The sequence below is a fragment of the Oncorhynchus tshawytscha genome, linkage group LG14 (genome assembly GCF_018296145.1).
Source record: "Oncorhynchus tshawytscha isolate Ot180627B linkage group LG14, Otsh_v2.0, whole genome shotgun sequence".
Lineage (NCBI taxonomy): Eukaryota > Metazoa > Chordata > Actinopteri > Salmoniformes > Salmonidae > Oncorhynchus > Oncorhynchus tshawytscha.
Window position 1 is genome coordinate 57,221,970 of NC_056442.1, and position 21,882 is coordinate 57,243,851.

The 21,882-nt window shown below is 41.3% G+C and overlaps 1 protein-coding gene across 1 annotated transcript in view; it reads right to left on the reverse strand.

The window, feature by feature from the left end:
• LOC112239650 (protein Atg16l2) overlaps window positions 1-21,882 on the reverse strand; it is a 54,427-nt gene that overhangs the window by 30,476 nt on the left and 2,069 nt on the right. The window contains 8 exon segments of the mRNA XM_042297724.1: window positions 376-481; window positions 6,144-6,255; window positions 12,179-12,235; window positions 13,925-14,005; window positions 14,865-14,930; window positions 15,357-15,608; window positions 17,473-17,546; window positions 19,116-19,191. Of these exon segments, the coding sequence (XP_042153658.1) occupies window positions 376-481; window positions 6,144-6,255; window positions 12,179-12,235; window positions 13,925-14,005; window positions 14,865-14,930; window positions 15,357-15,608; window positions 17,473-17,546; window positions 19,116-19,191 (824 nt within the window).

Here is a 21,882-nt window from a genome sequence, read left to right on the forward strand (position 1 = left end):
AGTAGCATTAGTAGCAGTTGTGGTAGTAGCAGTAGTAGTAGTAGTAGTAGTGAGATGTGTCCATATTCATTATGTGTAGTAGTAGTAGTAGTAGCAGTAGTAGTAGTAGTGAGATGTGCCCATATTCATTATGTACAGTAGTAGTAGTAACAGTAGTAGTAGTAGTGAGATGTGCCCATATTCATTATGTGTAGTAGTAGTAGTAGTAACAGTAGTAGTGAGATGTGCCCATATTCATTATGTACAGTAGTAGTAGTAACAGTAGTAGTAGTAGTAGTAGCAGTAGTGGTAGTAGTGAGATGTGCCCATATATATTAGGTACAGTAGTGTAGGGTGATTAATGATGCATCGGTCTTCACACACACATTCCCATACCGGCTTTAACGTCCCACAGCTTAATGGATCTGTCTGTCCCTCCAGTAGCAAGCAGGTTACAACTGGAGCTGAACCTCACTGCATTAATGCCCAACTCATGGGCATCCTGGAGAGAGAGAACAACTCAATCATTAATACAAGAGTTACACACACAGAGTGGACAAAACATTAGGTACACCTTCCTAATATTGAGGTACACCCCCTTTTACCCTCAGAACAGACTCAATTCGTCAGGGCATGGACTCAACAAGCGTTCCATAGGGATGCTGGCCCATGTTGACTCCTATAGAGTCCCACTGTGCAGTTGTCATAATACCCATAAAACCTAGTGGTCAAACAAGGAAATGTTTCCAATCATTTTTCCACTATTAATTTTTCCCATTGGGGATTATATTTACACTTAAAATAAGGGCTGTGTTTCGCGTAGGCTTACTATGGCGTGACAATTTGATAACCATTTAAATCTCTCTCATGCAAGGTAACTTTATTCAATATATTCGGCTCTATTTACTCTCAGATTCTACAAATGGTAATTAGCATCAAAGTAGACATCATGTAAAACTACAAATCCCAGCATGCTCATGCACGTCATCTCTAGCTGACACCTTTGCTAACAGGTATTTGGTCAATTTAAAACTTGCACGAGACAGAATTGTCCATTTAAAATAAATGTTTCCAAATTATTTACATTTGAGTCATTTAGCAGACATTCTTATCCAGAGCGATGTACAGTAGTGAATGCATGCATTTTTATACTGGTCCTCCCCGTGGGGATCGAACCCACAAACCTGGCGTTGCAAGTGCCAATCTCTCCTAACTGAACCACACGGGACATCAGTTACTTACGACACAGAACAAAATTATAAACACAACAGGCAACAATTTCAAAGATTTTACTGAGTTACAGTTCCATATAAGGAAATCGGTCTATTGAAATAAATGAATTAGGCATTAATCTGTGGATTTCACGTGACTGGGAATACAGATATGCATCTGTTGGTCACAGATACCTTTAAAACAAAAAAGTAGGGACGTGGATCAGAAAACCAGGCAGTATCTGGTGTGACCACCATTTGCCTCATGGAGCGGGACACATCTCCTTCTCATAGAGTTGATCAGGTTGTTGATTGTGGCCTGTGGAATGTTGTTCCCACTCCTCTTCAACGGCTGTACAAGGTTGCTGGATATCGGCGGGAACAGGAAGACGCGGTCGAAAACAAGTCAATCCAGAGCATCCCAAACATGCTCAACGGGTGACATGTCAGGTGAGTATGCAGGCCATAGAAGAACTGGGACATTTTTGCGACATGATGCTGTGTATTATCATGCTGAAACATGAGGTGATGGCGGAGGATGAATAGGCACGACAATGAACCTCGGGATCTCGTCACGGTATCTCTGTGCATTTAAACTGCCATTGATAAAACGCAATTGTGTTCGTTGTCCGTAGATTATGCCTGCCCCATACCATAACCCCACTACTACCATGAGGCATTTGCCCACTGAAGTCGGTTATGACGCCGAACTGCAGTCAGGTCAAGACCCTTGCGAGGACGCCGAACACGCAGATAAGCTTCCCTGAGACAGTTTCTGACAGTTTGTGCAGACATCCTTTGGTTGTTCAAACCCACAGTTTCATCAACTGTCCAGTCTCAGAATATCCAGCAGGTGAAGAAGTCGGTTGCGCTGGTCTTGGGCTGGTGTGGTTGCACGTGGTTTACGGTTGTGAGGCCGGTTGGACATACAGCCAAATTCTCTAAATCGACGTTGGAGGCGGCTTATGGTAGAGAAATGAACATTAATTTATCTGGCAAAAGCTCAGGTGGATGTTCCTGCAGTCAGCATGCCAATTGCACGCTCACTCAAAACTTGAGACATCTGTGGCGTTGTGTTGTGACAAAAATGCACACTTTAGAGTGGCCTTTTATTGTCCCCAGCACAAGGTGCACCTGTGTAATGATCATGCTGTTTAATCAGATTATTGATATACAACACCTGTGAAGTGGATGGATTATCTTGGCAAAGGAGAAATGCTCACTTACATGGATGTGAACAACATTTTAGAGAAAATCTGGGATCTTTTATAACAGCTCATGAAACACGTTTATATTTTTTTGTTCAGTGTAAATTATCTAACATGAGTTAATCCAGACAATATTTTACCTTCGACTCGATTCGTCAGTCTCATCCAGAGCATCATGGCATTTGTAGTTCTTTATGATAGCCACATTAGCAGCTAATTAGCATTTCATTTGGGGGGTAAATACAGGTGAATATATTGATACACGTCACCTTGTCCGAAAGAGATTTACAAGGTTATAAAAACGTCAATCCAGGGTAAACCTACACGAAACACGGCCCTTATTCGAAGTGTTTCTGAAATCCCAGATGGGAAAAATTAATGGTGGAAAAACAATTGGAACCATTTCCCTGTTTGACCGCTAGGTTTTATGGGTATTATGACTCGTACAGTGGTACCCTATGCTTCCCACAGTTGTGTCATGTTGGCTGGATGTCCTTTGGGTGGTGGACCATTCTTGATTCCCACGGGAAACTGTTGAGCGTAGAAAAACCCAGCAGCTTTTTAGTTTTTTTTTTAGTTTTCTACTACCGTGCCCCGTTCAAAGGCACTTAAAGATGTTGTCTTGCCCCATTCATCCTCTGAATGGCACACAAACACAATCCATGTCTCAATTATCACAAGGCTTAAAAACACTGGTGACATCAGTAAGGGATCATAACTTTCACCTGGATTCACCTGGTCAGTCTGTGTCATGGAAAGAGGTGTTCCTAATGTTTTGTACACTCGGTGTATATTACCAGTAAATCATTAATCAAATCAAATGTATTTATAAAGCCCTTTTTACATAAGCAGATGTCACAAAGTGCTGTACAGAAACCCAGCCTAAAACCTCAAACAGCAAGCAATGCAGAAGTAGAAGCACGGTGGCTAGGAAAAACTCCCTAGAAAGGCAGGAACCGAGGAAGAAACCTAGAGAGGAACCAGGCACTGAGGGTTGACCAGTCCTTTTACCAGCTCAGCGTTAGATCGTTGTGGAACACACCTTTCATGCCGTGCGTTATTTTCCATTGGAATGAATAACCCCCCTGTTGATGATCCCTTAATTCATAACAGGTTACATCAACGTGTCTCAGTTTTGAGTGTTCTGATGCTGTAGATATAAATATACTTTCTTCTTAAAATCAAAGTGAGTGACTCAAACATGAACAACAAAAAAAAAATCACATATACTTCCTGTATGTGGTCTGGGCCCATATACAGCATTGGACAAGGATTTAAATGCATTAGAAATATAATGAATAGAACAGGAGTTCCCCATTCAAGTCAATTATTAGTCCCTTCTATTCATAAAATGTTTATGTATTTAATCCTATCCGATAGGTGAACATCCAGATAACTTCAGAAAAACTGGGCTCAGAGGACAAAAAAACCAAAAACAATTATATTACAGATGTGACTGTAATCTGTAAACAAAAAACAACAGGCAGTCTTCACAAATCAACCGTGGTAACTGTGATATTGTCTGGAGACCGTTCAAATAGGCCCCTATTTCCTGAGTGAGCCACACCAAACGATATACCTGGAGAGTGACATGTAAATCTAATGGAGAATGAGCAGACAGCCACAGCACAGAGTTAATGCAGATCACACTGACTATATGACACTTCTCCAAATAAGGAAGTGGTAGGGTGGGAGGAGGCAGGAAGCAGAGGGCACCTTCCTTGGGCTAGCGGATCATGCTAGTTCCTCTGCGGTTGCGTGGGCTTGGCCATTCAAATGAAAATGTCCCCGAGTAGCGACAGAGAGTCCCAGTAACAGAGATGCTGTGTGTGACAGAGAGGAGTCTGTTCAGAACACACAGAGGAACTCTGTCCTCTCAGAGAGCACGGATCAGGAAAGGCTAACCACACACCAGGGGCTTCCTGTATCCTTCCACCACCTCCATTTACATGGTAATAACAAAGGCCTGAATAGTTCCTAATGTAGCCCTGCCCTGATACAATGGACTGATATACGTCAGTCCTGATGTGGTTTTCCTGCTGTAGCAAACCGTCTCAAATTAATACCCTACATCTGTAGGGGTAAGAAATGAGGTAAATGACAGGCGGCCGTTGAATCACCAGTGAATCACCGGTGAATCACCGGTGTCTGGCAGCGAGACAGATCCCTACAAGGTTAAGGTTAAAGGTCATGGTAACGATATAAGCAATTTTTTGTTGTTGTGTCTTTTACTTTCGTTTTTTTTTGTACACCGGCAGAAAAGACAGTATTTTTGGTCATTGACAAGATAATTCACAGCAATATAGATGGTACAATGATAAACTAGAACAGTGGTCACCATTTTTCAAGATCACTTTCGCAGTCAAAAAGCATGCCGAGATCTACCGCTCAGATTATATATACATATTTTAACATTATGTAACATTAAACCATTAAAAATAGTTCTGTAGGATTGAGGTTTGGGCAGTTTTGGCTATATGCCTGGTCTAAACCATTATCACAGCATATTGTCTATATGCCTGGTCTAATACATTATCACAGCATATTGTCTATATGCCTGGCCTGATACATTATCACAGCATATTGGCTATATGCCTGGCCTGCCAATATTGTCCTTCTCAGGCCAAACATCGTTTATCTCAGAATTCCCAGTTGTTTTGAACGCGGCATATCAAGACCGGGAACTCTGGTCAAATCATGACATCAGTGATCTTCAGGTCGGAAGGTCAGAGCTCTAGAAAGAGGCCTGAGTTTCCGAGTTGGAATTCAGAGTTGGAGAAAAGTTTTTTCCCCAGTTGGATCTCATTTTTCCCCAAAATCGGTTGCTTTGGAATTATTTGTAGTTGTCTTGAACTCACTGAAGTCAGAGATTTCCAAGTTCCTAGTTGTTTTAAACACAGTATTAGTGGCAGCAGAGAGAGAGAGAGAGACAGGGACAGAGATACAGAGAGAGAGAGAGACAGAGATACACAGAAAAGGAGACAGAGAGAGAGAGAGAGACAGAGATACACAGAGAGAGAGAGAGAGACAGAGATACACAGAGAGAGAGACAGATATACACAGAGAGAGAGAGAGAGACAGAGAGGCACAGAAAAGGAGACAGAGAGACAGAGAGAGAGACAGAGATACACAGAGAGAGAGAGACAGATATACACAGAGAGAAAGACAGATATACACAGAGAGAGAGAGAGAGACAGAGAGACAGAGCTACACAGAAAAGGAGACAGAGAGACAGCGAGAGAGACAGAGATACAGAGAGAGAGAGACAGAGATCCACAGAAAAGGAGACAGAGAGAGAGACAGAGAGACAGAGATACACAGAGAGAGAGAGAGACAGAGATACACAGAGAGAGAGACAGATATACACAGAGAGATAGACAGAGAGACAGAGATACAGAGCTACACAGAAAAGGAGACAGAGAGACAAGACAGCGAGAGAGACAGAGATACACAGAGAGAGAGAGACAGAGATACACAGAAAAGGAGACCGAGAGAGAGACAGAGAGACAGAGATACACAGAGAGAGACAGAGACACAGAGAGAGACAGAGACACAGAGAGAGAGAGAGAGACACAGAGAGAGAGACACAGAGAGAGAGACAGAGACAGAGAGACACAGAGAGAGAGAGAGAGAGAGAGACAGAGAGAGAGAGAGAGACAGAGACACAGAGAGAGACAGAGAGAGAGACACAGAGAGAGAGAGAGAGAGACAGAGAGGACATGCAGGGTTAAGGTTAATGTCTTACCAGGACATGCAGAGCCCTAACAGGGACCCTGGCAGCCAGACAGATCCCTACAGGAACATACAGCTCCTCCTCCAGACTCAGACACAGCGAGTTCCCCCGACGCTTCTTTCTACTAAGAAACACAACATAACAGAACTCAGTTAACGCCAGGAGTTTGTCCTGACCGAGAGGCCCTACCAGGATACAATCTGCGCCCTATACTCGACTTGGGCAGGAGTTCACCGGAGCTGAGTACCGGAACCTCAAATGTTCTACTGCTTGAGCTCCTGTTCCTCTTATAGAATATTATCTCTAAAGTATTGTAGAGCTCCTGTTCCTCTTATAGAATATTATCTCTAAAGTATTGTAGAGCTCCTGTTCCTCTTATAGAATATTATCTCTAAAGTATTGTAGAGCTCCTGTTCCTCTTATAGAATATTATCTCTAAAGTATTGTAGAGCTCCTGTTCCTCTTATAGAATATTATCTCTAAAGTATTGTGGAGCTCCTGTTCCTCTTATAAAATATTATCTCTAGTATTGTAGAGCTCCTGTTCCTCTAACAGAATATTATCTCTAGTATTGTAGAGCTCCTGTTCCTCTTATAGAATATTATCTCTAAAGTATTGTGGAGCTCCTGTTCCTCTTATAAAATATTATCTCTAGTATTGTAGAGCTCCTGTTCCTCTAACAGAATATTATCTCTAGTATTGTGGAGCTCCTGTTCCTCTTATAGAATATTATCTCTAAAGTATTGTGGAGCTGCTGCACCTAAATATAAAACAGTACCCAAAATTAGTACCGGAACCGATGTCAGTCCAAGTCAAGACTTTCTTGTAGGACATAGGCACTACATTTTTCCCAGTTACAATCTTTCTAGATGTACAGTAACTAGGGCCAGGGTTTTTCCTGATAAAATATCATGATCATGGTGAACCCCTGGCTCTAAACAAAGTGAAGTATATTTCAGCCTTCAGAGATGGACAAGGTCTGTCTGCCTGTCTGTCTGCCCATCTACCTGTCTGCCCGTCTGCCTGTCTGTCTGCATCTGTCTGTCTACCTGTCTGTCTGCCTGTCTGAGTCTGTCTGCATGTCTACCTGTCTGTCTGCATCTGTCTACCTGACTGTCTGCGTCTGTCTACCTGTCTGTCTGCCTCTGTCTGCCTGCGTCTGTCTGCATCTGTCTACCTGTCTGCCTGCCTCTGTCTGCCTGTGTCTGTCTACCTGTCTGCCCGTCTACCTGTCTGTCTGCATCTGTCTGCATCTGTCTGTCTGCCTGCATCTGTCTGTCTGCATCTGTATACCTGTCTGTCTACGTCTGTCTGCCTGTCTGAGTCTGTCTGCATGTCTACCTGTCTGTCTGCATCTGTCTACCTGACTGTCTGCGTCTGTCTACCTGTCTGCCTGCGTCTGTCTACCTGTCTGCCTGCCTCTGTCTACCTGTCTGTCTGCGTCGATCTACCAGTGTCTGTCTGTGTCTGTCTGTCTACCTGTCTGTCTACTTGTCTGTCTACCTGTCTGTCTGCCTGTCTGTCTACCTGTCTGTCTACCTGTCTGTCTGAAATATAACGGTATGAGACACACCCCAGAACTGTGGGTTATAGACATATTGTATGATGAGACGAAGAAATGTGCAGATTATGTGTCTATATATATCTGCCATCTGCCATCTGGCTGTAAAATGTAAACATAAGCAAACCGAGATGTAATGTTTGCTAGCGTGGAAAAGGACAAGCACGTGAATAAAGTGGAGTTGTTGATGCCTGTATGACTGCCGGTCGGGTGACCATGACAACAGAAATGGCTGATGTGTCACTATGCGTCACTAACCTAGTATGAAGAAGGGTTAGGGAAGAATTAATCATCAATGTTCATGAGTGGGAGAAATGGTTTCTTTGTGATTGAGCTCAGTGAGAGCTAATATTAGCAGACTAATGTCTGGACTAAGTGAAGCAAAGAGACAAATATCTATATATTCTGAATGTTACATTACCTGTTACTCATTTCATTATGAGGGAAAACTTAACACTCATATCATTCTGTCTATGTAACTACAGAACCACAGAACATTCATATTATTCTGTCTATGTAACTACAGAACCATAGAACATTCATATTATTCTGTCTATGTAACCACAGAACATTCATATTATTCTGTCTATGTAACTACAGAACCACAGAACATTCATATTATTCTGTCTATGTAACCACAGAACATTCATATTATTCTGTCTATGTAACCATAGCACCACAGAACATTCATATTATTCTGTCTATGTAACCATAGAACCACAGAACATTCATATTATTCTGTCTATGTAACCATAGAACCACAGAACATTCATATTATTCTGTCTATGTAACTACAGAACCACAGAACATTAATATATTCTGTCTATGTTACTACAGAACCACAGAACATTCATATTATTCTGTCTATGTTACCACAGAACATTCATATTATTCTGTCTATGTAACCACAGAACATTCATATTATTCTGCCTATGTAACCACAGAACATTCATATTATTCTGTCTATGTAACCACAGAACATTCATATTATTCTGTCTATGTAACCACAGAACATTCATATTATTCTGTCTATGTAACCACAGAACCATAGAACATTCATATTATTCTGTCTATGTAACCACAGAACCACAGAACATTCATATTATTCTGTCTATGTAACTACAGAACCACAGAACATTCATATTATTCTGTCTATGTAACCACAGAACATTCATATTATTCTGTCTATGTTACCACAGAACATTCATATTATTCTGTCTATGTAACCACAGAACATTCATATTATTCTGTCTATGTAACCACAGAACCACAGAACATTCATATTATTCTGTCTATGTAACCACAGAACCACAGAACATTCATATTATTCTGTCTATGTAACCACAGAACCACAGAACATTCATATTATTCTGTCTATGTAACCACAGAACATTCATATTATTCTGTCTATGTAACCATAGAACCACAGAACATTCATATTATTCTGTCTATGTAACCACAGAACATTCATATTATTCTGTCTATGTAACTACAGAACATTCATATTATTCTGCCTATGTAACCACAGAACCACAGAACATTCATATTATTCTGTCTATGTAACCATAGAACCACAGAACATTCATATTATTCTGTCTATGTAACTACAGAACATTCATATTATTCTGTCTATGTAACCACAGAACATTCATATTATTCTGTCTATGTAACCACAGAACATTCATATTATTCTGTCTATGTAACCATAGAACCACAGAACATTCATATTATTCTGCCTATGTAACCACAGAACATTCATATTATTCTGCCTATGTAACCACAGAACATTCATATTATTCTGTCTATGTAACCATAGAACCACAGAACATTCATATTATTCTGTCTATGTAACCACAGAACATTCATATTATTCTGTCTATGTAACCACAGAACCATAGAACATTCATATTATTCTGTCTATGTAACCATAGAACATTCATATTATTCTGTCTATGTAACCATAGAACCACAGAACATTCATATTATTCTGTCTATGTAACCATAGAACCACAGAACATTCATATTATTCTGTCTATGTAACCACAGAACATTCATATTATTCTGTCTATGTAACCACAGAACATTCATATTATTCTGTCTATGTAACCACAGAACATTCATATTATTCTGTCTATGTAACCACAGAACATTCATATTATTCTGCCTATGTAACCACAGAACCATAGAACATTCATATTATTCTGTCTATGTAACCACAGAACCACAGAACATTCATATTATTCTGTCTATATAACCACAGAACATTCATATTATTCTGCCTATGTAACCACAGAACCACAGAACATTCATATTATTCTGTCTATGTAACCACAGAACCACAGAACATTCATATTATTCTGTCTATGTAACCACAGAACATTCATATTATTCTGCCTATGTAACCACAGAACCACAGAACATTCATATTATTCTGTCTATGTAACCACAGAACATTCATATTATTCTGCCTATGTAACCACAGAACCACAGAACATTCATATTATTCTGTCTATGTAACCATAGAACCACAGAACATTCATATTATTCTGTCTATGTAACCACAGAACATTCATATTATTCTGTCTATGTAACCACAGAACATTCATATTATTCTGTCTATGTAACCACAGAACATTCATATTATTCTGCCTATGTAACCACAGAACATTCATATTATTCTGTCTATGTAACCACAGAACCATAGAACATTCATATTATTCTGTCTATGTAACCATAGAACATTCATATTATTCTGTCTATGTAACCACAGAACCATAGAACATTCATATTATTCTGTCTATGTAACCACAGAACATTCATATTATTCTGTCTATGTAACCACAGAACCATAGAACATTCATATTATTCTGTCTATGTAACCATAGAACATTCATATTATTCTGTCTATGTAACCATAGAACATTCATATTATTCTGCCTATGTAACCACAGAACCATAGAACATTCATATTATTCTGTCTATGTAACCACAGAACATTCATATTATTCTGTCTATGTAACCACAGAACCATAGAACATTCATATTATTCTGTCTATGTAACCACAGAACATTCATATTATTCTGTCTATGTAACCACAGAACATTCATATTATTCTGTCTATGTAACCACAGAACCACAGAACATTCATATTATTCTGCCTATGTAACCACAGTACATTCATATTATTCTGTCTATGTAACCATAGAACCACAGAACATTCATATTATTCTGTCTATGTAACCATAGCACCACAGAACATTCATATTATTCTGTCTATGTAACCATAGCACCACAGAACATTCATATTATTCTGCCAATGTAACCACAGAACATTCATATTATTCTGTCTATGTAACCACAGAACATTCATATTATTCTGTCTATGTAACCACAGAACCATAGAACATTCATATTATTCTGTCTATGTAACCACAGAACCACAGAACATTCATATTATTCTGTCTATGTAACCATAGAACCACAGAACATTCATATTATTCTGCCTATGTAACCACAGAACATTCATATTATTCTGTCTATGTAACCACAGAACATTCATATTATTCTGTCTATGTAACCACAGAACCATAGAACATTCATATTATTCTGTCTATGTAACCACAGAACCACAGAACATTCATATTATTCTGTCTATGTAACCATAGAACCACAGAACATTCATATTATTCTGCCTATGTAACCACAGAACATTCATATTATTCTGTCTATGTAACCACAGAACATTCATATTATTCTGTCTATGTAACCACAGAACCACAGAACATTCATATTATTCTGTCTATGTAACCATAGAACCACAGAACATTCATATTATTCTGTCTATGTAACCACAGAACCACAGAACATTCATATTATTCTGTCTATGTAACCACAGAACCACAGAACATTCATATTATTCTGTCTATGTAACCACAGAACCACAGAACATTCATATTATTCTGTCTATGTAACCACAGAACCACAGAACATTCATATTATTCTGTCTATGTAACCACAGAACCACAGAACATTCATATTATTCTGTCTATGTAACCACAGAACATTCATATTATTCTGCCTATGTAACCACAGAACCACAGAACATTCATATTATTCTGTCTATGTAACCACAGAACATTCATATTATTCTGTCTATGTAACCATAGCACCACAGAACATTCATATTATTCTGTCTATGTAACCATAGCACCACAGAACATTCATATTATTCTGCCTATGTAACCACAGAACATTCATATTATTCTGTCTATGTAACCATAGCACCACAGAACATTCATATTATTCTGTCTATGTAACCATAGCACCACAGAACATTCATATTATTCTGTCTATGTAACCATAGCACCACAGTACATTCATATTATTCGGTCTATGTAACCATAGAACCACAGAACATTCATATTATTCTGTCTATGTAACCATAGCACCACAGAACATTCATATTATTCTGCCTATGTAACTCACTCAAAAAGCTCTTTGATGGAATCTAGAATCCTGGGAGGGGATGTTACTGAGGCTGACCTAGGGGGAAAAAAGTGAAGTGAAGTTTTTAGAATGTTTAAAACACACTTGAAGGAATGGTTTAATCAATTTAGATGTAGTAAGCATTGTGATGTAGTAAGCATTGTGATGTAGTAAGCATTGTGATGTAGTAAGCATTGTGATGTAGTAAGCATTGTGATGTAGTAGGCATTTTGATGTAGTAGGCATTGTGATGTAGTAAGCATTGTGATGTAGTAGGCATTGTGATGTAGTAAGCATTGTGATGTAGTAAGCATTGTGATGTAGTAAGCATTGTGATGTAGTAAGCATTGTGATGTAGTAGGCATTGTGATGTAGTAGGCATTGTGATGTAGTAAGCATTGTGATGTAGTAGGCATTGTGATGTAGTAGGCATTGTGATGTAGTAAGCATTGTGATGTAGTAAGCATTGTGATGTAGTAAGCATTGTGATGTAGTAAGCATTGTGATGTAGTAGGCATTGTGATGTAGTAGGCATTGTGATGTAGTAAGCATTGTGCTGTAGTAGGCATTGTGATGTAGTAAGCATTGTGATGTAGTAGGCATTGTGATGTAGCAGGCATTGTGATGTAGTCGGCATTGTGATGTAGTAAGCATTGTGATGTAGTAAGCATTGTGCTGTAGTAAGCATTGTGATGTAGTAGGCATTGTGATGTAGTAAGCATTGTGATGTAGTAGGCATTGTGATGTAGTAAGCATTGTGATGTTTGGGTCCGTCTCTCAGCCTTTCTCTATGAGAACATTCTAGTGGTCCGTCTCTCAGCCTTCCTCTACCAGAACATTCTAGTGGTCCGTAGGCATTGTGATGTAGTAAGCATTGTGATGTAGTAGGCATTGTGATGTAGTAAGCATTGTGATGTAGTAAGCATTGTGATGTAGTAGGCATTGTGATGTTACAGATGTAGGATCTTAATTTGAGCCCGTTTGCTACAGCAGGAAAAGAATACTGCAGCAATAGGAAATGTGAATATTATTTGGATTTTAATTAATCAACATTTCTGTAGGGGTTGATCCATTTTTCGTTTGGATAAATCAAGTTTGAAATGACAAACTTTTCAAACTCAAATACACTACAAGCTTGCATTTCCTGTGCAGGAAAATTCTCAGCAACAAAAGAGTGATCAAATGAAGATCCGAGCAACTGAAGATCCCTTTGGAACTAATCATGCAGTGTAAGCATTTTTTAAATGTATTTAATCATTTTTACATTTAAAAAACAGAATAAAAATTTCACCATTAGAACATTACACTAAAGTTACTTTGAGGTAGAATGTGAAAACGCTATACACCGACAATGACTTCCAACAAGAATCTTGTTTTTTCTTCCATGGGAAGGAAGGCCTTGAAATGCCATTTGAACTTTGAGTGATTTCTGTCATTTCTTCCTCTACCAGAACATTCTAGTGGTCCGTCTCTCAGAACATTCTAGTGGTCCGTCTCTCAGCCTTCCTCTACCAGAACATTCTAGTGGTCCGTCTCTCAGCCTTCCTCTACCTGAACAGTCTAGTTGTCCGTCTCTCAGCCTTCCTCTCTCAGAACATTCTAGTGGTCCGTCTCTCAGCCTTCCTCTACCAAAACATTCTAGTGGTCCGTCTCTCAGCCTTCCTCTACCAGAACATTCTAGTGGTCCGTCTCTCAGCCTTCCTCTACCAGAACATTCTAGTGGTCCGTCTCTCAGCCTTCCTCTACCTGAACAGTCTAGTTGTCCGTCTCTCGGCCAGATCACTCTTAGGGGAGGCTTCTCTGGAGGCCGGGGCACTGACCGAGCCGCTGGAAGGGAAACAGCACAACACTTCATTATCCTTTAGCTTTGTGTGGCACTCTGGACATGAGCTACTACAACACAAAAAGGGAAAACTTTAACCTATTCTCAATCTATATCATCTAGTTACTTACACATCGACGTAGGCTATATCATCTAGTTACTTACACATCGACGTAGGCTATATCATCTAGTTACTTACACATCGACGTAGGCTATATAATCTAGTTACTTACACATCGACGTAGGCTATATAATCTAGTTACTTACACATCGACGTAGGCTATATCATCTAGTTACTTACACATCGACGTAGGCTATATCATCTAGTTACTTACACATCGACGTAGGCTATATAATCTAGTTACTTACACATCGACGTAGGCTATATAATCTAGTTACTTACACATCGACGTAGGCTATATAATCTAGTTACTTACACATCCATGTAGGCTATATAATCTAGTTACTTACACATCAATGAGACTATAAAATCTAGTTACTTACACATCGATGTAGGCTATATCATCTAGTTACTTACACATCGACGTAGGCTATATAATCTAGTTACTTACACATCGACGTAGGCTATATAATCTAGTTACTTACACATCGACGTAGGCTATATCATCTAGTTACTTACACATCGACGTAGGCTATATAATCTAGTTACTTACACATCGACGTAGGCTATATCATCTAGTTACTTACACATCAATGGGACTATAATATCTAGTTACTTACACATCAATGGGACTATAAAATCGAGTGACTTACACGTCGACGTAGACTATATAATCTAGTTACGTAGGCTATATAATCTAGTTACTTACACATTGACATAGGCTATATAATCTAGTTACTTACACATCTATGGTCACCTTCACCTTCCCGGCGGTCTCCAGTTCCTTCTGAAGACTTGCCTCTCTGGCTCTGTGGAGTTGACAGTTGAAATGAATGACAACATCTTAACAGATACAACTCTGACTACATTCATTAATGCTTCATAGGGCCTGGAGTTTTTCCTGCACGTGACATGAGGTCAAGGTATAACCTGTAGCCTTTAACTAGTTATAACCTGTAGCCTTTAACTAGTTATAACCTGTAGCCTTTAACTAGTTATAACCTGTAGCCTTTAACTAGTTATAACCTGTAGCCTTTAACTAGTTATAACCTACAGCCTTTAACTAGTTATAACCTGAAGGCTTTAATTAGGGCCCAGAGTTTTTCTTGGTGAGATGAAATGGTCAGGAAAATAAATAAAAAGTCTGTACACAGTCAGCCTTCGAGATATGCATATTCCCCCCGCACTCTTCAGGAAAAACTCAGGGCCCTGTTTGACCCCAGGAAGCAGCTCACCTGACCCGTCTCTCGTTGCGGCTGTTCATCCTGATGGCTGCGTGCTGCTTCCTCCGGACCAGTTCCTCCAGCATTTCCTGACCTCTGAGCTTCTCCTCTCTGAATGTCTGGTCCATATCATGGTGCTGCTCCAGCAGGGAGTCGTACTCCCGTTTCAACAGCCGGTTCCCCTCCGTCACCTCGGCAACACGCACCGCCAGACTTCCATCCTCAGCCTGCACCCCCAGCAGATCCTTCTTCACCTCACACATCCTGAATACACAGATAGTTATATCAGTAACCGTTGCCCCCTGGAAACAGCTAATTAATCGGATGGGGCCACAGTGTCTCCTGACCCCTCCTGTCTCAGCCTCCAGTATTTATGCTGCAGTAGTTTATGTGTCGGGGGGGGGGCTAGGGTCAGTTTGTTATATCTGGAGTACAGTGCATATATTTGGAGTGCATTGCTTGCTGTTTGGGGTTTTAGGCTGGGTTTCTGTACAGCACTTTGAGATATCAGCTGATGTACGAAGGGCTTAATAAATACATTTGATTTGATTTGAACCCCCAACTCTGTCAGTTATACTAGTTTCTATCAACTAGGGCCATGGATATTCCATGACGACATTTCCCCTGGTCAGGACATGTCCTACTCAACCATCAGCTTCCATAGCACCAGCTCATGTGATTGTGTGATCACAGTGACCTAGGATAAACTACATTAAGCTGTGCTTGCCTGTGCTTTCAAGTTTCAAAAGGTCCTTCCTACAGGTTTCATAGGAAGAGAATTACCTGGCATGTTGTTCTACAGAATCAGTCTCACCTGGCATGTTGTTCTACAGTCTCACCTGGCATGTTGTTCTACAGTCCCACCTGGCATGTTGTTCTACAGAATCAGTCTCACCTGGCATGTTGTTCTACAGTCCCACCTGGCATGTTATTCTACAGTCTCACCTGGCATGTTGTTCTACAGAATCAGTCTCACCTGGCATGTTGCTCTACAGAATCAGTCCCACCTGGCATGTTGTTCTACAGAATCAGTCTCACCTGGCATGTTGTTCTACAGAATAAGTTTCACCTGGCATGTTGTTCTACAGTGTCACCTGGCATGTTGTTCTACAGTCTCACCTGGCATGTTGTTCTATAGAATCAGTCTCACATGGCATGTTGTTCTAGTCCTACCTGGCATGTTGTTCTACAGTCTCACCTGGCATGTTGTTCTACAGTCTTACCTGGCATGTTGTTCTACAGTCTCACCTGGCATGTTGTTCTACAGTCTCACCTGGCATGTTGTTCTACAGAAATCAGTCTCACCTGGCATGTTGTTCTACAGTCTCACCTGGCATGTTGTTCTACAGAATCAGTCTCACCTGGCATGTTGTTCTACAGAATCAGTCTCACCTGGCATATTGTTCTACAGTCTCACCTGGCATGTTGTTCTACAGAATCAGTCTCACCTGGCATGTTGTTCATGTTGTTCAGAATCAGTCCTCACCTGGCATGTTGTTCTACAGAATCAGTCTCACCTGGCATGTTGTTCTACAGAATCAGTTTCACCTGGCATGTTGTTCTACAGAATCAGTCTCACCTGGCATGTTGTTCTACAGAATAAGTTTCACCTGGCATGTGTTCTATAGAATCAGTCTCATATGGCATGTTGTTCTAGTCCTACCTGGCATGTTGTTCTACAGTCTCACCTGGCATGTTGTTCTACAGTCTTACCTGGCATGTTGTTCTACAGTCTCACCTGGCATGTTGTTCTACAGAATCAGTCTCACCTGGCATGTTGTTCTACAGAACAGAATCAGTCTCACCTGGCATGTTGTTCTACAGAATCAGTCTCACCTGGCATGTTGTTCTACAGAATCAGTCTCACCTGGCATGTTGTTCTACAGTCCCACCTGGCATGTTGTTCTACAGTCTCACCTGGCATGTTGTTCTACAGAATCAGTCTCACCTGGCATGTTGTTCTACAGAATCAGTCTCACCTGGCATGTTGTTCTACAGTCTCACCTGGCTGGTTGTTCTACAGAATCAGTCTCACCTGGCTTGTTGTTCTACAGAATCAGTCTCACCTGGCGTGTTGTTCTACAGAATCAGTCTCACCTGGCATGTTGTTCTACAGAATCAGTCTCACCTGGCATGTTGCTCTTCCAGTACGGAGTCTTTGATCTTAATCTCCTGCTGGAGCTCCAATACCTGGTAGGCCAGCTAAAAAACACAGTAGAGTCTGTCAACTAGAGACACACAGTAGAGTCTGTCAACTACAGACACAGTAGAGTCTGTCAACTAGAGATACAGTAGAGTCTGTCAACTAGAGACTCACAGTGGAGTCTGTCAACTAGAGACACACAGTAGTCTGTTAACTAGAGACACACAGTAGAGTCTGTCAACTACAGACACAGTAGAGTCTGTCAACTAGACCTGGCATGTTGTCAACAGACACACAGTGGAGTCTGTCAACTAGAGACACACAGTAGAGTCTGTCAACTAGAGACACACAGTAGTCTGTTAACTAGAGACACACAGTAGAGTCTGTCAACTAGAGACACACAGTAGAGTCTGTCAACTAGAGACTCACAGTAGAGTCTGTCAACTAGAGACACACAGTAGTCTGTTAACTAGAGATACACAGTAGAGTCTGTCAACTAGAGACTCACAGTAGAGTCTGTCAACTAGAGACACACAGTAGTCTGTTAACTAGAGACACACAGTAGAGTCTGTCAACTAGAGACTCACAGTGGAGTCTGTCAACTAGAGACACACAGTAGTCTGTTAACTAGAGACACACAGTAGAGTCTGTCAACTAGAGACACACAGTAGAGTCTGTCAACTAAAGACACAGTAGAGTCTGTCAACTAGAGACTCACAGTAGAGTCTGTCAACTAGAGATACAGTAGAGACTCACAGTAGTCTGTCAACTAGAGACTCACAGTAGAGTCTGTCAACTAAAGACACAGTAGAGTCTGTCAACTAGAGACTCACAGTAGAGTCTGTCAACTAGAGACTCACAGTAGAGACTCACAGTAGAGTCTGTCAACTAGAGATTCACAGTAGTCTGTCAACCTGAGGCTCACAGTAGAGACTCACAGTAGTCTGTCAACTAGAAACAAAGTAGAGACTCACAGTAAAGTCTGTCAACTAGAGACACAGTAGAGACTCACAGTAGAGTCTGTCAACTAGTGACAAAGTAGAGACTCACAGTAGAGTCTGTCAACTAGAGACACAGTAGAGACTCACAGTAGAGTCTGTCAACTAGTGACAAAGTAGAGACTCACAGTAAAGTCTGTCAACTAGTGACAAAGTAGAGACTCACAGTAGAGTCTGTCAACTAAAGAGTCCCAGTAGAAATACACAGTTATCTGGCATTGTATTGTAAGATATTATATCTCTATGCAGTAGATATAAAAGACAGAGATGAGCAACACACTGTTGTTTCCTTTTACAGTAGAATAATGAGCACACCATTCACAGGACCAGAACAAGGCAGGATGTCTGCTTCCTGGTTTCGTCTCTCTTTCTGGGTATCACTGACAGACAGTATCAAAACACAACACACATGCCACGCTTTATGACAGATTGGTGGAGACTATGCCTTATAGAAATACTGCAAATATAAGGCGATGTTGCCAGCAAGGTGATTTTCAACACTGCTACCCTCTGAATGATTCGGCATAAGTGTCAACAACTGAAAGTGCTGTTGACGGCATAACGTCAAATCAGAGTCCCTGCCTGTATCTCAGTCATAAATCATCAACACGGTTACTTCCTGTTTCCTACCTCCCCAGTTGTTTTCTTCAGATCATCATTCTTGGAAATCAGAGACGTCAAGGATTCGTTGGAGGAGGCAGGGTACCTGTTGAGGTCAAAGACACGTTCACAGGTTAGGGTCTCGAGACAGGAAACCCACAGTCGCACCTGGGCTACTGTTCAGTCGCACCTGGGCTACTGTTCAGTCTCACCTGGGCTACTGTTCAGTCTCACCTGGGCTGCTGTTCAGTCATGTGGTCAGGTGCCACAAAGAATGATTTATGAAAATAGCAATTGGCTCAGAATAGCGCAGCACGGCTGGCCCTTAAAAGTACACGGAGCCCTAACATTAGTAATATGCACGTCGATCTCTCCTGGCTCAAAGTGGAGGAGAGATTGACTTCATCACTACTTGTTTTCTTGTAAGAAGTGTTGACACAGCTCATCCACCCATACATACCCCACAAGACATGCCACCAGAGGTCTGTTTAAACTACTGGCACACAGCTCAGACACCCATACATACCCCACAATACATGCCACCAGAGGTCTCTTCAGTCCCCAAGTCCAGAACAGACTATGGGAGGCGCACAGTACTACATAGAGCTATGACTACATGGAACTCTATTCCACAGTACTACATAGAGCCATGACTACATGGAACTCTATTCCACAGTACTACATAGAGCCATGACTACATGGAACTCTATTCCACAGTACTACATAGAGCCATGACTACATGGAACTCTATTCCACAGTACTACATAGAGCCATGACTACATGGAACTCTATTCCACAGTACTACATAGAGCCATGACTACATGGAACTCTATTCCACAGTACTACATAGAGCCATGACTACATGGAACTCTATTCCACAGTACTACATAGAGCCATGACTACATGGAACTCTATTCCACAGTACTACATAGAGCCATGACTACATGGAACTCTATTCCACAGTACTACATAGAGCCATGACTACATGGAACTCTATTCCACATCAGGAAACTGATGCAGCAGTAGAATCAGATTTAAAAAACAGGTAAACATACACCTTATGGAACAGTGGGGACTGTGAAGAGACACACACACACACACACGCTAGAACACAGACTCTACACACACCTACATTGTAATATTGTTGTATGGTGGTATTATACATGTTGTATTGTAGATATGTAGTGGTGTAATAATGTTATATGATGTACTGTTTTATCTTTGTTTTATGAGTTATGTAAGTGCTTTAAAATGTGTTTGGACACCAGGAAGAGTAGCTGCTGCCTTGGCAGGAACTAATGGGGATCCATAATAAACCCCAGGAAGAGTAGCTGCTGCCTTGGCATGAACTAACGGGGATCCATAATAAACCACAGGAAGAGTAGCTGCTGCCTTGGCAGGAACTAATGGGGATCCATAATAAACCCCAGGAAGAGTAGCTGCTGCCTTGGCAGGAACTAACGGGGATCCATATTAAACCCCAGGAAGAGTAGCTGCTGCCTTGACAGGAACTAACGGGGATCCATAATAAACCCCAGGAAGAGTAGCTGCTGCCTTGACAGGAACTAACGGGGATCCATAATAAACCACAGGAAGACTAGCTGCTGCCTTGCAGGAACTAACGGGGATCCATAATAAACCCCAGGAAGAGTAGCTGCTGCCTTGTAGGAACTAACGGGGATCCATAATAAACCCCAGGAAGAGTAGCTGCTGCCTTGGCAGGAACTAACGGGGATCCATAATAAACCCCAGGAAGAGTAGCTGCTGCCTTGGCAGGAACTAATGGGGATCCATAATAAACCCCAGGAAGAGTAGCTGCTGCCTTGGCAGGAACTAATGGGGATCCATAATAAACCCCAGGAAGAGTAGCTGCTGCCTTGGCAGGAACTAATGGGGATCCATAATAAACCCCAGGAAGAGTAGCTGCTGCCTTGGCAGGAACTAATGGGGGATCCATAATAAACCCCAGGAAGAGTAGCTGCTGCCTTGGCAGGAACTAATGGGGATCCATAATAAACCCCAGGAAGAGTAGCTGCTGCCTTGGCAGGAACTAATGGGGATCCATAATAAACCCCAGGAAGAGTAGCTGCTGCCTTGACAGGAACTAATGGGGATCCATAATAAACCCCAGGAAGAGTAGCTGCTGCCTTGGCAGGAACTAATGGGGATCCATATTAAACCCCAGGAAGAGTAGCTGCTGCCTTGGCAGGAACTAACGGGGATCCATAATAAACCCCAGGAAGAGTAGCTGCTGCCTTGGCAGGAACTAACGGGGATCCATAATAAACCCCAGGAAGAGTAGCTGCTGCCTTGGCAGGAACTAATGGGGATCCATAATAAACCCCAGGAAGAGTAGCTGCTGCCTTGGCAGGAACTAATGGGGATCCATAATAAACCCCAGGAAGAGTAGCTGCTGCCTTGGCAGGAACTAATGGGGAATCCATAATAAACCCCAGGAAGAGTAGCTGCTGCCTTGACAGGAACTAATGGGGATCCATAATAAACCCCAGGAAGAGTAGCTGCTGCCTTGGCAGGAACTAATGGGGATCCATAATAAACCCCAGGAAGAGTAGCTGCTGCCTTGACAGGAACTAATGGGGATCCATAATAAACCCCAGGAAGAGTAGCTGCTGCCTTGACAGGAACTAATGGGGATCCATAATAAACCCCAGGAAGAGTAGCTGCTGCCTTGGCAGGAACTAATGGGGATCCATAATTAACCCCAGGAAGAGTAGCTGCTGCCTTGGCAGGAACTAACGGGGATCCATAATAAACCCCAGGAAGAGTAGCTGCTGCC